The 16,762-nt window shown below is 38.2% G+C and overlaps 1 protein-coding gene across 1 annotated transcript in view; it reads right to left on the bottom strand.

Annotated features, from left to right (window-relative positions):
* The window catches only part of FAM184A (family with sequence similarity 184 member A), a 112,579-nt gene that overhangs the window by 62,387 nt on the left and 33,430 nt on the right, over nucleotides 1-16,762 (bottom strand). The window contains exons 2-4 of the mRNA XM_034990398.1: nucleotides 4,571-5,425; nucleotides 3,732-3,867; nucleotides 1,756-1,937 (exon numbers count right to left, since the gene is read on the bottom strand). Of these exons, the coding sequence (XP_034846289.1) occupies nucleotides 1,756-1,937; nucleotides 3,732-3,867; nucleotides 4,571-5,425 (1,173 nt within the window). The remainder of the gene's footprint in view (nucleotides 1-1,755; nucleotides 1,938-3,731; nucleotides 3,868-4,570; nucleotides 5,426-16,762) is intronic.

Raw genomic sequence — 16,762 nt, forward strand, 5'->3', positions numbered from 1 at the left:
AATATAATTTTATAAATTCTATGAAAGGAGTGTACATCATGTGTTGTAAGAGTATACAGTAAAGGAGTCTAACCTGGAATGTGGGAAAGGGGGTGTGTGTGTGTGTGTGAGAGAGAAAGAGAGAGAGGGAGAACCTGGATGGGGTGGGAAAGGATGTGTGTATGAGAGAGAGAGAGACACCCACACCCACCCATACATACATATATACATCAAGAAAAGCTTTCCAGAAGAAAAAACATGTGAGCTGCTGATGACACATTCTCTCATTTAATTCTCACAAGCCCATCAGGAAATGAGAGATGAGAATATTTCAAACCTAGATTTGATGTCAAAAGCCTGAATTCACAACCATTTCCAGCATTTTGAAAGATGAGTGGTAGTCTGCGGTGGTGAAGTTCAGGTAAGACAGGAAGACCATGCAGCTGAGCAGTATGGACAGAACAGAAGATACGAGGCTGACAGTGGTGAGGGATAAGGCTCAGCAGGAGGCAGGAGTCAAATGATGAGAAAGGGTCTTTTCTGCCAAGGACTCCGGATTTCATTATGATAGGAATGAGAAATCATTGCAATTACATAATTGACATATTTTTCACAACAATCACGTTGGCAGTAGGCTGGTGAGTTGACTGAGGCAGGGGGAGTGTTTAGGAAGTTGTAACTGAAATCCAGGCCACAATTACCTAAACCTAAATCTAGAATCTGTGAAAGGGTATGAAGACAGGGAGTAGGAAACCAATAGGACTTGGTAACAGATAAAAGCGTTAAGGAAACAGTCAATAATGACTGAAATTACCAAACTAGATGGACTTTAGTGCTACCGGTTGAAAAAAGGAGTAAGATTTGGGAGCGATCACTGAACAAGTTTTATGCTTCTAGAATGGATGAGCCTGTAGAATGAGGTGAAAATGCTGGGGAGCATCAAGGATAGGGAACAGATTGAAGAAGGAAGCTCTGAAATAAGACTTCAAGGCTGGGGAGACAGGAGGAAAACGTGCGAGAATGTGAAACACCAAAACAGAGACGCTGTAAATCGGAGAGGAGTTAAGTACCACAGTTGGACAAGATTCACCAAGTCCAGCAACCAGAATGTCACTGGAGGCTGGAACAAACATAGATTCTGTGGAGTGGTGCTAAGAGAAACCACACGACACTTGGGTAAGGAGTGAATGGGAGGTGAGCAAGGGGCAAGGTTTTGAATATGCTTGGTTCTTGAGGGAAAGAAAAAGAAGTATCCAAAACTCCCACTCAGTATTGTGAATATCTGAAAAATTGCAATAAATATTTAGCAATTACTCTACAAGTGATAGGTCTGATTTGTTTAATCTAGAAATTCAATATGTTGGTGTATGAATTTTCAGATCTTGATGCTTGTTGTTCTTTTTAGTTTTATAGAAATTTCCTAGGTGTATATGCAATAATATATTTCATTAATACAAAAACATATACGATTAACCACAAATGTACATTCCACCGGAATAAAAGTTTATTCAGTTTCTGGTTGAAATAGGTTGAAATGTCTTAAGTTTCTACATTATAAATTGTTAGTAATATTCTGAACATATACACAATATGGGATAGTACAGCTATATACCATTTTTCCTCAAAAACAAAAACTTACTAGAATTAAGAGATAGACTGTTACCGTGAAGAAGTAAACACTTTAAATCAAATTTGAAAAAGATGAAAACTGAACTTTTTTTTCTTTTCCTTTCTTTGGTGGCGGGGAGAGAGGACAGGGATTCCACTGCTTTTTACCTTCTCCAGTTCCAAAATCTGCTGCTTCTGCTCTTCATCCAGACTCTGAGTTTTGCTTTGCAAAAAAGCTCTTTCTTCTTCAAGCTGAGATAATCTCTCATTGGCCCTTGATTTCTCTGATTCTAGATCTTTAATTGTAACCTCCTGGGTCATTTGAGTTGCTTGAAGCATTCCAATATGACCTATGCCCCCAAAAGAAAACCTTCACTTTAAAATCTATTGCATTGTGGTATAAAACAGTTTATATTTAATGACACAGTTGTACTTACTATCTGAGTGAAATAAATAGTCTGCATGTACAAATAGTACTTTGATTTCTTCAGAAATCTGTATAAAATAGAAATACCATGGGAATACTTATCCAAGTAGAATAATTTAAACTAGAAAGAAGTCCATTTTTCCCATATAATGTATTATTTGTTCCAGAAGTACAGGCCTGTGATTCAACAGTCTTACACATTTCATAGTGCTCACCATAGCACATACCCTCCCCAAGGGGGGGATATCGGAGGGGGAAATGAACCATGAGAGACTATGGACTCTGAGAAACAAACTGAGGGTTCTAGAGGGGAGAGGGGTGGGGGGAATGGGTTAGTCTGGTGATGGGTATTAAAGAGGGCACGTATTGAATGGAGCACTGGGTGTTATACACAATGAATCATGGAACACTACATCAAAAACTAATGATGTACAAAAACTAATGATGTAATGTATGGTGATTAACATAATAAAATTTAAAAAACCATATGGTTAAAAAAAAAGTTGAAAGAACCTAAAAAAAAAAAAGAACTCCATTTTCATATTGCTGATGTTGCCCCCAATACCCAGGAATCATTTTTTTTTTTTTAAGATTTCCAACTAAACAAGTTGAAGGAGAAGCAACTCCTCAGGGATGTATATAATATCCTTGGGAGTAAAACAGAGGATGTACTGACTAGTACTATGGCACCAAAATGAGTAATCTGTTCTTTTCTAATCTCTTCTTTTTTCAAATTCTCATAAAAGACAAAGAAATCTGTATGTAGGCAGTAAATACGGCAGGCAGCTATTTGGCTGAAACTGAATTGTTTTAGACAAGAGATGTGATAAAGAACTAAGGTGGATTAAGAGACAGATAAGGACAGCGGGGTTATCAAAGAAAAACTAAATGACAACAACAAAAAAGGGAAGGGGCGATGAGAGAGAAAGAGAGATGAACAATGAGTATGAGAAAAAGGGTCTCAGAAAGCTTGTGTTAGGGCAGTGATTCTCAATGTGCTCTGGACCAGCAGACCTGGAGCCCTCACTGGCAATGAAGAACATCCTGGACCTACTGTCTCAGAAGCTCTGAAGCTGGAACCCAGCACCTGTGGTTGCACAAGCCCTTTGGGGTGATTTTCATACACATTAAAGTTGAAAAACTCCTACTTAGGGGAAAGGTTATATGGGATTCGCTGATGAGCCAATCAAATGACATCCTCAGAGAATGAGTTCAAATGGCTTTACCTGGCACAATAAACACTTGGGTATATGACATGGGTCACCACCTCCTCTATTATGGGCTATGAAATGAGCACATCAGCCATAGCAGGATGGGCAACTCAGCTTTAGTGTGTAAAATGACCCCTATTAATAAACCAAATGAAATGAAACATTGTAATTCACATAAAGTTCCAATAATTTAAATACTTTAAAACATATGGGTTTTTTTAAACATATGTTTTTAAAGAACAAAAAACCTTTTAGAAAGAATGCTTTATTGTTCTTTTAGTGAATGATTTATTGCTATCTCTTAATTTTTCTATAAATATATATTCCTAAAAATAAGTTATCATTTGCTTATCTAACTTATGATTAAGAAGAAAATAGAGTCCTTCAACATGTTTAGAGTCTAAATAATTTTAAAGTATGAGAAGAAAAAGCAAATTTTGTCTTGAATTAACATTTTACTGTTGGTTTTAGCTGAGGAATATACCAAGAAATGTGGTCGCACATACTAGCTTTGAGGACAAGGTCTGAAGCTTGTTGTTGTAAATGTTCTCTGGCTGTGGCTAGCTCACTCTCCACTTCTTTGTGCTTGCTCAACAAGGCCATCTCTCCCTCCTTGGCATCATCAAGCTGTTTCTGAAGAACCTAAGAATGATCAAATACCCATTATTAAAATGCAAGAATGATGCTGAGCTAATTAATTAGCTAAGCTAATGATGCTAATTCACTTAAATTACAAGCATCAACTTTCTCTTATTCAAAAGTCACAGTTAATAATACCTACTTTTAAATCTGTTTTGATAACACAACTTATCTTCATAAATCATATGACTCAATCATGAAAGACTATTCTACCCCTTCTAATCCACTCAATACTGCACAGATATTAAAAACAGCCTTGAAATTTTCTATGCCAATAAAACAAAATTTGTAGGGATTTCGTGGCTTTTTTTTTCAAACATGTGCCATTTGCCTATTTAATTCAGGTTTATAAAGCAATCAATTTTTTGTTCATTGTCTGGGCAGATCATTATTAATGAAGGTAAAGGAGAAAACAATATTTTAACTCTCCCAAGCCACTTGTGAAAAATATTAACACGTTATTTCAATAAAATCCTTTCATAATCAGTAAGATTTTAAGTTATCTTTATGGGCCTTTAATATCTGAAGTTAGAGTTGGAAATAATAACTACAGAGTAGTAAAAATTACCCCTTTATGGATTTTCTCACAAAGGAAAAGTAGGAGAAAGCAAAATGGAAAAAAAAAAGTTACAGTAGTCTAATTGGAAAGAGAAAGACAAAACTGGGGGGAAAAATCTGTATGTTGAATGTGACATGCTTTACTTACCTGAACGCTGTTCTCTGCTGTAACAAGTGCTATCTGAAGCTTTTGGCATTTGTCACGAAGACTTCCAGCTTCATCCTGTACCATCTGTAACTCTGTCTTTAATTTTCCTATGGTTTTTCGTAAAATTGCTTCTTGTCCCTGAAATTCTTTTCTAAGATCAGCTTCCTTTTCTTTGCTAGCTTGTAGGCTTTCTGCTGTAAAAAGCTGTGACCTTTTCAAAGTATCAAGCTCATGCTCATAAAAGGACTGAGCTTTATTCAACTTGCCTTCATAATCCTCAATGAGCTTTTTCTGTTCAAGTCTTAGCTCTTCCAGTGTTTGGTTTAAAGTCTCCACCTCCATCCTGTGCAGCTCCTCTGCCTTCTCCTGCCCTTTACTGACCGAGGCGCTGTGATCCTGCTGTGACTTCAACAGCTCTTGGATCTCCCGTCTGTGAGCAGTTCGCAAATCTTCCAATGCCAAGCGTTTGTCTTTTTCGAACTGTACCTGGAGTTGTCCAAAACTCCGTAATCTTTCCTCAAATTTCCTTCTAATCTCTTCAACCTCTCTAGACATGGTTACTATGCGTTGGACATGCTGGGCTTCTGCACAAAGTTGCATGTCCTCAACTCTGTGCTTATAAGCTTCAAATTCTGTCAAAGCCTGCTGCTTCATTTTTATGTGATCTTCTAATGATGCTTCTAAAACCTGAATCTTTCTCTTAAGGTCTAACTCCTCTGTCACTTTGCTTTTATACTGCAGTATTTTTTCTCTTGTTTCTGCAAGAATCTGTTGGATTTCTTCTTCATGAGCATCTTTGAGGGCTTGGATTGCAGATTCATGCTCATCATTTTTAGTGTTTAAAGCATATATTACCTGCATGATTTTGAAAAAGGGAGAAGAAATTCAGCAAACCATGTTCTTTTCTTACTGGAAGTTAATTCTTCATTTGGACTGATATTATTCAACACACATAATATTGGCTATGGTAAATACTAAATACTGAAGCTTCATGCATCGTTTTGGATTCATAGATTGATTTACTTAGCTAGTTTTACCTTAGTCCAACCTTAAAAGTTGCACTGGAAGACTTCACTACAAATCAAACAGTGAGGAGAAAAGAGACAAAGGAGGCCCCGTGGCCTAGAAGAAAGGAGTTTTCCACATGGCTCAGTCTAGCTTGGGGGTGAGGGTCAGGAGAAAAGCCTCAGAGTAAGTATCTGCCCTACACAAGTGTCCCAGAGGAAGAGACGCTTTGCATCTAGGCCCTAACTCTTCCTAAAGGCCTCTTTCAACTGTTTAATGTCTGGTAGGTTCTAAATTTAGAGATTTTCTTTTCTAATTCCCCTATGGTCTGTTTTTAAGGCTAATCCTCTTATCTTCAAGTTCCTGGTCGTCTCCTTACAAAATCCAATTCATACTTTTCTGCTCACAAATCAAACACTGTAGTTTTACTCACTCCCTAATTTTTCCTGTCTCCAGGCAAGCCAGGTCCCTAGAGCCAGAGTGTCCTGGGTACAGGTCTTTATTTTCATTTTAGTCCTTGGATTTTAGTGATTCCATTAAGATTTCCCCGACCTTAATTCCAAATGACAACATAGTCCCTTTATAGTAATGCTCCCATTCTTGCATGTTCTTTGATACTCTCCATCATACCACTGTAGTCAAATAGTACAATATTCATGACTATTACTTAAGGCTTAGAGATGCACCCACTTTCTTCTGAAGTAAAAAGAAATGAACACTATACAATCCAACTATCCAGAAGCTAAAAATCAGTGTCCTGGAGCTTTGCTCATTTTAATGTGATCTTATTCTGGCTTTAGAAATGTTGGAGACTTACCCCACTGCAGGGGCTTCACTCTTTCCACACAGGGCCCTGTCTTCCAGAATCAATTCCCTACCATATATTCACTTGGTCTGCTCTATTTTGTGAGATGTAATCATAACAAAGGCGAAAAGACTGAGAGATGGCAAGACCCCATTATTCTTGCAAGCTACTTCTCCTGCTAGCTACCTCCAAAGGAAAATATGTGCAACAGAGGGAAATAAATGCTTATTTATAGTTTCTCTCTCTCTCTCTCTCTTTTTTTTAAATAACTCTAATTCCAAATCTCAGGTTATGTCCCTAATGAGCTAGCAAAGATCCCCATGGAAGACTCCTTTCATTTACACATTTAAGCTTAAAGGTAGCTTATAACCCAAGAAAGTTGGTGGTCTCCTACAACCCTCCCCCAGGGTCATACCTGCCTAGCATGTGGATGCCCAGAAAAGGCTAGAAGAGGCACTAGGGAAAAACACACCAACCAGCTGGAAAGAAGTCCATTTGCTAGAGTGCTACAGGCCACAGGTCTCAGACCTTCCCAGGGCAGTCTGTGTGCATCCCTTATCTATCATATGAAGCACGTGGAAGGAAAAGAGATAATGCAAAGAGAAGGAATCCCTAGAGAAAAACAAGTCACACTTTCCTCATTTTATCCCAGGAAATGATCTTGAAAAGGACCACTCTTGGTGGGATTCCACATAACTGGGGATGAAACTGGGGATGAGACTCCCTCAGCCTACCACTCCCCCCTGCTTGTGTGCTCTGTCAAATGAATAAATAAAATCTTCTAAAAATATAATAAACTTCTTTTAAAAAAAGATTTTATTTATTTATTTATTTATTTATTTATTTATTTATTTATTTATAGAAAGTGAGAGAGTGAGAGCACAAGCAGGGAGGGAGGAAGAGGGAGAAGCAGGCTTCCTGCTGAGCAGGGAGCCCAATGCAGGGCATGATCCCAGGACCCCGGGATCATGACCTGAACCGGAGGCAGATGCTTAACTGACTGAGCCACCCAGGTGCCTCTAAATACTCTTCTCTTTTTTCTAATACTTCATTTCCTTGCAGTCTTTGAAGGGTCACCTCAAGTCCTGTATCCTTTAATAAGTCTTCCAAGACCACCCAAATCCATGGGAGTCTGTCTTTCTTTAAATCCAGTACCTCCATTTCCTTACCACCACTCAGTCCTGAAACTCAGTGAACGTTCAATTGGTTAAATTTGGGGGTCTTGACAACAGTGTCGGAAAGCTGTGCGAGTCTGTTAGAGAGCCTAGAAAAATAGCTGACGATATAAAAGCACAGTAGCATACAAAATGAAAGCATTAAGTTAAAAAGAATAGAATTTAAGTAAATAAAACAGCTAACAAATAACAGGGAAATAGTATGGTGAAGAGCTCTATTTCACATGATATTCTAGTCCAGGGGTCAGCAAACTGGGACCTGCAGGCCCAATGTGGCTGTTGCCTGTCTCTGTAAATAGTTTTATTGGAGCACAGCTATTCCCCTTTGCATGTGGATAGCCTACAGTTGCTTTCCCACTACAACAGCAAAGTTGAGGAGTTGGAAAAAAGAGACCTTACTACTGACTCCTGTTCTGATGATATACACATGCCATCTTATCAGCCAAAAATAAAAAATATCTGAATTTGCAGTAGCTTTGTTTAGTCTCAAATAGTCCAGGGTTCCGACCACAACAACTCACACATTAAGAAAACCAATTATTTGATTCTGAAGCTATATTATATAAAAGAAATACAATATTCTACTGGCCATATAACAGTATCTTCAGGACAACAATGTTAAAATAAAGTTTCTAAAAACTTAAAATGGAACAATAAAAGGATGCCAAGCATAATAACAATAGTGCTTTTATTTTATTTTTTTTAAAGATTTCATGTATTTATTTGAGAGAGAGAGAGGGAGAGCACAGAGGGAGAGTGAGGAGGAGAAGCAGGCTCCCTGCTAAGCAGGGAGCCCGATGTGGGGCTCGATCCCAGGACCGAGATCATGACATGAGCCGAAGGCAGACACTTAACCGACTGAGCCACCCAGGTGCCCCGATAGTGCTTTTATTTTTCTAAAAAGATTTTATTTATTTATTTGAAAGAGAGAGAGAGAACACAAGAGGGGGAGAGGGAGAAGCAAGCTTCCTGCTGAGCAGGGAGCCCAGTGCGGGGCTCGGTCCCAGGACCCTGGGATCATGACCTGAGCCAAAGGCAGACGCTTAAGTGACTGAGCCACCCAGGGGCCCCAATAGTGCTCTTAAATGACCATTTAAAATATACCACTATTTAATGATACTATTTTTAAATGAGAATGCTATATATGAATTTTCGAGTTAACATTAACAAGATGTAGTATCCTCTAACTGTTCACTTTCCTACATAATTACAAAGGTAACCATTTTAAAGTATCTTTCTCTGATTAATTACTATTTCTCAGACCAAAGAAACAGAAATGTTGTAGATTCTTTGAACACAGAGAAGATATGACTTGAAGTAATAGAACTGATCCAAACTGGATTTTTGACCCTAGGTAAGATAACTTAATTTCTCCAAGCTTCAAGTTTCTCAAATATTAAATAGAGATATTTATTCTATTCTAGTGACATTGTTATAAGATCAATCTATCACTGACATTTAAAAAATGATGTTATACAAAGATTTTTCAAAAAATATAAAGCACTATAAGATGGTAAACCGTTTTTATTAGTTGTATCATTTATGGACAGAATGAGACTAATTTTAGAAGAAACTTCGGTAAGTGATAATAATCACCCATAAAATTGGCTATTATTTTCCACACAGGAAAAGGAAAGTTTCTAATGTCTCTTTTCATAAACTATTTTAAAAGACATTAAGAGCCACCTGCAGTTTTTCTGGAACTATGAACATTCAGAGAATGGGACAGTACAATCATTTCAGCAATTTCATGTAATTTCACAGTGCCATTTTATGCCAATAATGCATAATTTAACTATATATTCCATGATGAATAAGGAATAGTTAGAATTTTTACTTTTTCTATGAAGATTTTCAGATAATCTTACCCATGGATAAAATAAAAACAATTCTATGTCCTAGTTTTTAAAATGCTACTTAGGGAACAACAAATTGTTTCTGAAATAGTTCTCATTGTTGACTGCTATGGACCGAATTGTGTCCATCTCCCTCCCCGAACAAAATTCATCTACTGAAGCCTGAGCTGCCGTTATGACGGTATTTGGAGATGGGGCCTTTGGGACATAATTAAATTTAGACAAGATTGTGAGGGTGGTGTCCTCATGATGGGATCAGTGCCTTCATAAGAGACACTGGAGAGCTTGCTTCCTTTCTCTTTCAGCCATGTGAAGATACAGTGGGAAGGTTTATGGTTCTTTGTCATGGCAGACTGAACTAATACATTGGCAATATATAAATATGTTCCCACTAAAATCTAACTCATTAGTAATAAAGTACTTTCATTGAAAAGTGTGTGTATATTAGCTTAAAATGTTAAGCTAAATTGTTGCATGTTATACCAACAGTTTTAACACTGTTAAAGTAACAGAATCATTGAATAAATGATGGTAAATTCATACAATGTAGTATCGTGAAGCCATTAAAATGCACATCTTATTTAGAAGAATATTTCATAATATAAGAAAAAGCCTGTAAGAGACCATAATGCTGTATCAATAAGATCCAATCTTATAGAGGGAAAAATGTGTGTATGTGTGTGCAGATACATATTAAAGGTATGTAAAGAAATAAACCAAATTTTAATTGGAGATATTCAGTATTTCTGAACCTTCAATAATGAATATATGTTACTATTACAGTTAGAAAACATTAAACCCTTTTAAAAGATTAACATTAATTATGCTAAAATAATAATCAATACTCAAAATGCTTTCATTTTAGAAAAACCTAACAATCAAACTGAAAGGGAAAATTAAAGAAACATTCATTAATTACCAACAGATACCCTGAAAATTTCCTTAAAAATCACCCACTGAAATAAAACATTTATAAAAGTCATTCTTAAATTTTTTAAAGAATATTGAATGTTAATCATTTTACTTACGAGAAAGAACATGTATTTTGAGAAAATTTTTATTTTTATTTTTTTAAGATTTTTTATTTATTTGACAGAGAGAGACACAGCGATAGAGGGAACACAAGCAGGGGGAGTGGGAGAGGGAGAAGCAGGCTTCCCCGCAGAGCAGGGAGCCTGATGTGGGGCTCGATCCCAGGACCCCGGGATCATGACCTGAGCCGAAGGCAGACGCTTAACGACTGAGCCACCCAGGCGCCCCTTGAGAAAATTTTAAAAAATCCAATTACCTAGTTAAAATTTGATAACATACTGGCAAATCTTTAACGGTCAATTCCTACTTCATTTATTCTTCCCTTCAGCAAAAATATATTGCACACCTGCTATGTGCCAAGACCTATAACTGGCACAGTAAACACAACTGTGAACTGAATGCACATATATGGTATTTGCTCTCATGCTGCTTGGTAGAGACAACCTTAAAGAAATATTTACTCCATTAGTCAAAGTAAAATTTCAGTAAGTTATACAAAGGAGAATACAAAATGAGTCTTTGCAAGGGGTGGGAGTGACAATGGTAATGTAGGAGTTTCCCCTTATTCTGAGTGAAATGCTTACTTTATCTTAACCAGGATCTCTTCATTTAGTGAGAATTTTAAGCGGGAAGCTATAGAGAGAGAATCCTGGGCCAAAGGCTCAGTAAGAGCAGAAGGCACAGAGATGGAAAAAGCACAGGACTCTGTGAAGGGAAAAATGGGTTCCAGAGCTGGAAGGGTAGACATGCTCACACTGCAGAGGTACTTGTAGCTGTTGGGCTGAAAGGGATCCAGAGGGAAGAAACTACTGAGAAAGAGTGAAAAAGACTGAGGACCAGGCCTTGGACAGGTTCAGGGGTGGCAGGGAGGATGAGGACCCACAGACAGAGGCATCGTCCTGGAGAGATGAGGACCTTTAGACGAAGGACCAAGGTCTAAGAAGCAAGGGATGGACAGTAGATCTTGTCGAAGGCTGCACAAAAATCAAGAAAAATGAGGACTCAAAGCCCCTGCATTCAGAACCTAAATCTCAGAAGTAGGTCTTTGAGAGCACATTTGGTAGAATGGGGCGGGAAGAGCTGGAGGATAAGTGGCAAAAGTGGGTGAGTGGATGGTAAGTGAATGGAGGCAGTCCACTAGTAGAGAAAAAAACTCCAAGAAATTGTGGGTAAGAGAAACAACTAGGGACAACTAGGAGGCAGCAGAATCCAGGGAGAGTGCTTTTTTTAAAAGAGGGACTGAAAATGTGAACCAGGAAGGGTCAACTATGGAACCGAAGTCATGGAGAAAGGCTAAGGTCAGGATTCCCAAGCACAGGTGGAAAGACTGGTGTTGGCTCAGAGTAGGAAAAAGTCCTCCAAGAGAGCAAAGCTGAAGACTGAGGTTTTAGGTAGAGAGAGCACGAAGATGGACAACTACTTTCTGATGGCTTCACACTCCTCCATAATTGGGAGATGAATCATCCTCATAGAGCACAGGAGCCGTCAGCACCTTCTCCCCACTGGCCGTAGACAATGCTACTAATGTTACTAGTGAGGCCAGTCCCAGTCTTCCCAGTACGTCTCACTGAGGACAGACTCAGACACACAGCAACCGTGAGCAGATCCTCCTCCTCACTGCTCCTCCAAATGTTTTCCTGCCAGTCTCAATCTTGATTTTTTGCTTATTTGAAAATTCTGGAAACTTGTTCACTTTCCCTTTCTTATCAATGTCAGAGACAGAAAATGTACCAACAGGAGAGAGAGAGAGAGAGAGAGAGAGAGAGAGAGGAGGGAGGGAGAAAGGATTTACCCTCAAGTACATAAGCACTATATGAAGCACAAGGAAACTTATGAAATAATAAAAGAGCAATCTCAGATTAATTGAAAAAAGATCCTGTACATTTTAAACGAACGAAGAATATGCTTTTATTATTAAACACTCAGTTCTTCTAACTGAGCTACTCACCAAAAAGCTACTTCGAGCCTTAAGAAAACTTCTCAAAAATAGTGGATTCTTGAACTCTGCCATGCAGCATCTATCCTATCTGTTCCAGAGCAGTAACACGGACCATTGCTCTATGCCACCATTTATATTCAAAAGTACTCCCAGACCAGGTGTATAAGTAAAATTTTCACAAATTATCAAATATTACCGATGAACTCTATGTGGCTTATTAGGGAATCTAATGTTTCTGTGAAATGGTTCATCTTTTGAAGCTGGCATATTATTAGCATACTTAGCTATATAAGGGCATGTTAATAAAATGTGTTCAAGACTTCTTCTCAGGATCTTGAGGTCACCTTCTCCCATGGACACTCTGATGTAACAACTACATATATGCAACTAACTCTGAAAATGACCTGAAGACTGGCAGAACAGACCTTCCACAACTAATCATAGAGAGGAAGCCACATCGAAAAGGGTAGGAGGGGCATAGGCGTGGCTGAGAACCAAACCCCTCTGTGAAACTAACCACAAACAGGAGGAACACCACAAGCACAAAGAAGCGAGAGGATCAGACCCCACACCAGGCACTCTAGGCACTAGGGACCCGTACTAGGAATACAAGTCCCTATAACACCTGGCTTTGAAACCGATGAGCCTTAACTTGGGGAGTTTTAAAATTCAGTGAGCTAAGCGTGGCTCAGTTGGTTGAGCACTGACTGACTCTTGGCTTTGACACAGATCATGATCTCGTGGTTATGGGATCAAGCCTTGCATCAGGCTCTGCGCTCAGCACAGTCTGCTTCAGATTCTCTCTCCCTCTCCCTCCTGCTCTCTAATAAATGAATAAAATCTTAGAAAAAAAAGAAAAAAGAAAAAAAATCAGCGGGCTTAACTCCAGGAGAGCTGAAGGGCAATAGGAAACTGGGTCCCCATCCTTAAAGAGCCAGTATAATAACTAACTCAACCAGAGACACAGCACCTATCCTATACATGAAGGTTTATTTACTAATCTCCGAACAGGCACTGGAGGGGCAGGGATGTTCAGATTTCTCCAGGAATAATAGTGCTGACAGGCACCATTTCTCTTCCCCTCCCCCAGCCTAGATAACTGACACTTGCTGGAGCCAGACTAACACTCTCCATCGATGTTGTTAGCACTGCGTTCCCTGGGAACCCACCTCAGCAGGCATCCTCCAAAGTAGCTTCTGCCCCATCACTCCCTACAAGCAGCCCTAGCAGGGACATGTGCCACCCTAAAGTTTTACTCCTACTCAGAGGAGAGGGGGAGATGGAACCCAGCACATCAGCATGTCTGCAGATCCAGCAGCTGAGCCTCTTAGCTGCCCACACAGGGAGCAAGCCCTGTTAACCTCTATGCCTGTAGTTATGGCAGAGAGGCTAACTGTAGATAAATAGCCTGACCCCAACCTCACCCACCAATGAGCTCTAGGCAACCTGAGAGAGGCCTTTCAACTGTGTGGGGACCAAACCCTGCCCAATATGCCCACAGTAGGAAAAGCAGGTCAGTGAAGCCATCTGGGCTGCAGGCAAACACGGCTCAGTCACAACAGTAGAGGACACACAGCCCACACAGGAGACACTCAGTGGAAAACCTCATTCTGGTACCAGCAGGTACTGCATTACAGGACACCACAGACCTCTTTTACACAAAGTCACTACTTTCAAGACCAGGAGACATAAGCTGACCTCCCTAATACATAGAAACAAACACAGAGAGTTAGACAAAATGAGAAGACAGAGGAATACTTTCCAAATAAAAGAATGAGACAAAACCACAGTAAAAGAGCTAAGTGAAATAGAGATAGGCAATATGACTGATAAAGAATTCCAAGTAATGGTCATAAAATACTCAGTGGACTTGAGAAAAGAGTGGAGGGTCTCAGTGAGAACTTCAACAAAGAGATAGAAAATATAAAAAGGAACCAGTCAGAGAAGAAGAATTAAGTAACTGAAAAAAATCACTGGAGAATGAACAGCAGACTAGAGGAAGCACAAGAACGGATCCACACTCTGGAAGACAGTGTATGGGAAACAACCAAGTTGAAGAGCAAAAACAAAAAAAAAATAATAAAGAATGAAAACAGATTAAAGCAACTCAGTGACAACATCAAGCATAGTAGCATTCACTTGACAGGGATCCCAAAAGGAGAAAAGAGAAAGAAAGGGGCAAAAAACTTATTTAAAGAAACAGTAGCTGAAAATTTCCCTAATCTGGGGAAGGAAACAGACATTCAGGTCCAGGAAGTACAGACAGTCCCTAACAAGTTGAACCCAAGGAGGTCCACTCAAAGACACATAATAATTAAAATGGCAAGCTATAATGATAAAGAGAGAATTTTAAAGCAATAAAAGATAACAATTACATACAAGAGAAACCTCATAAGGCTACCAGTTGATTTTTCAGCAGAAATTTTGCAGGCCAGGAAGGAGTAGGATATTCATTTGCAGGCCAGGGAGGAGTAGGATATTCAAAGTACTGAAAGAGAAAAACCTGCAACCAAGAATACTCTACCCAGCAAGGTTAAATGTAAATAGAGGAAATGCTCCAAAAGACACAGGGTGACTGAATGGATTAAAAAAAAAAAAAAAGGACCCAGCTATATGCTGCCTACAAGAGACTTATTTCAGACCTGAAGAAACAAACAGACTAAAAGTGAAGGGATAGAAAAATGGAAGCAAAAAAACCCCAACACAAAAAAACCCACAAAAGTCAGGGTGGTAATATTTGTATCAGACAAAATAGACTTTAAGACAAAGACTGTAAGCCAGAGACAAAGAGAGGCACTACATAATGATAAAGGGATCAATCTAACAAGAGGATATGACAATTGTAAATGTCTATGGACCCAAGATAGGAGCACCTAAATAGAAAACAACAGACATAAAAGGAGAAATTGACAGCAATAAAATAATAGTAAGGGATGGTATATTTACATCAATGGATAGATCATCTAGACAGAAAATCAATAAGGAAACTGCTTTAAATGATACATTACACCAGATGGACCTAACAGATACATACAGAACTTTCCATACCCAAATAGCAGAATACACATTCTTTTCAAGTGTGCATGGAATATTCTCCACGTTAGGCAACAAAACAAGCTTCAATAAATTTAAGAAGACTGAAATCATATCAAGCATCTTTTCCAACCACAAAAGTATGAAACTAGAAATCAATTACCAAAAACAAAACAAAACAAAACAAAACAAAAAAAAACCTGGAAAGAACACAAACACACGAAGGCTAAACAACATGCTACTAAACAACCAACGGGTCAACCAACAAATCAAAGAGGAGACCAAAAGTACACGGAAACAGATGAAAATGAAAACACAATGGTCCAAAATCTTTGGGATGCAGCAAAAGCAGTTCTAAGAAGTTCTAACATAAACTTGAAGCCTACCTCAAGAAACAAATCTCAAATAAATAACCTAACCTTACACCTGAGGTAGCAAGAAAAAGAAGAAAAACAAAGCCCAAAGGTAGTAGAAAGTAGGGAAATAATAAAGATTAGATCAGAAATAAATGAAATAGAGACTAAAAAAACAATTGAAAAGATCAATGAAACCAAGAGCCAGTTCTTCAAAAAGATCAACAAAATTGATAAACCCGTGGCCAGCCTCATCAAGAAAAAAAGATAAATAGATAATTAAATAGATACAAAACAGGAAACTGACAGCACAGAAATACAAAGGATGGTAAAAGAATATTATAAAAAAAACTATATGCCAAGAAATTGGACAATCTAGAAGAAATAGATAAATTCCTAGAAACATACAATCTTCTGAAACCAAATCAGGAAGAAATAGAAAATCTGAACAGACCAATTACTTTTAACAAAATTGACTTGGTAATTAAAAAATTCCCAACAAACAAAAGTCCAGGACCAAATGGCTTCAGAGGTAAATTCTACCAAACATTTACGGAAGAGTTAATATCTATTCTTCTCAAACTATTCCAAAAAAATAGAAAAGGACAGAAAAGTTCCAAATTTATTCTAAGAAGACTGCATTATTCTGATAGCAACACCAGACAGACACTACAAAAGAAGAGAACTACAGGCTAATATCTCTGATGAACACAGATACAAATATCCTCAAGAAAGTATTAGCAAATCAAATTCAACAATACACTAAAAAAAAAAAAAAATCATACACCATGATCAAGTGGGATTTATTCCAGGGATGTAAGAGTGGTTCAGTATTTGCAAAATCAATGTTATATATCATATTAACATGAAGAAGGATAAAAATCTCAATAGATGCATCTCAACTGATGCAGAAAAAGCATTTAACAAAATTTAACACCCATTCATGATTTAAAAAAAAAAAAAAACAAACTCTCAACAAACCAGGCTTAGAGGG

This window comes from Mirounga leonina, unplaced genomic scaffold (assembly GCF_011800145.1).
Source record: "Mirounga leonina isolate KUSES-001 unplaced genomic scaffold, KU_Mleo_1.0 Mir_53, whole genome shotgun sequence".
NCBI classification, from domain to species: domain Eukaryota; kingdom Metazoa; phylum Chordata; class Mammalia; order Carnivora; family Phocidae; genus Mirounga; species Mirounga leonina.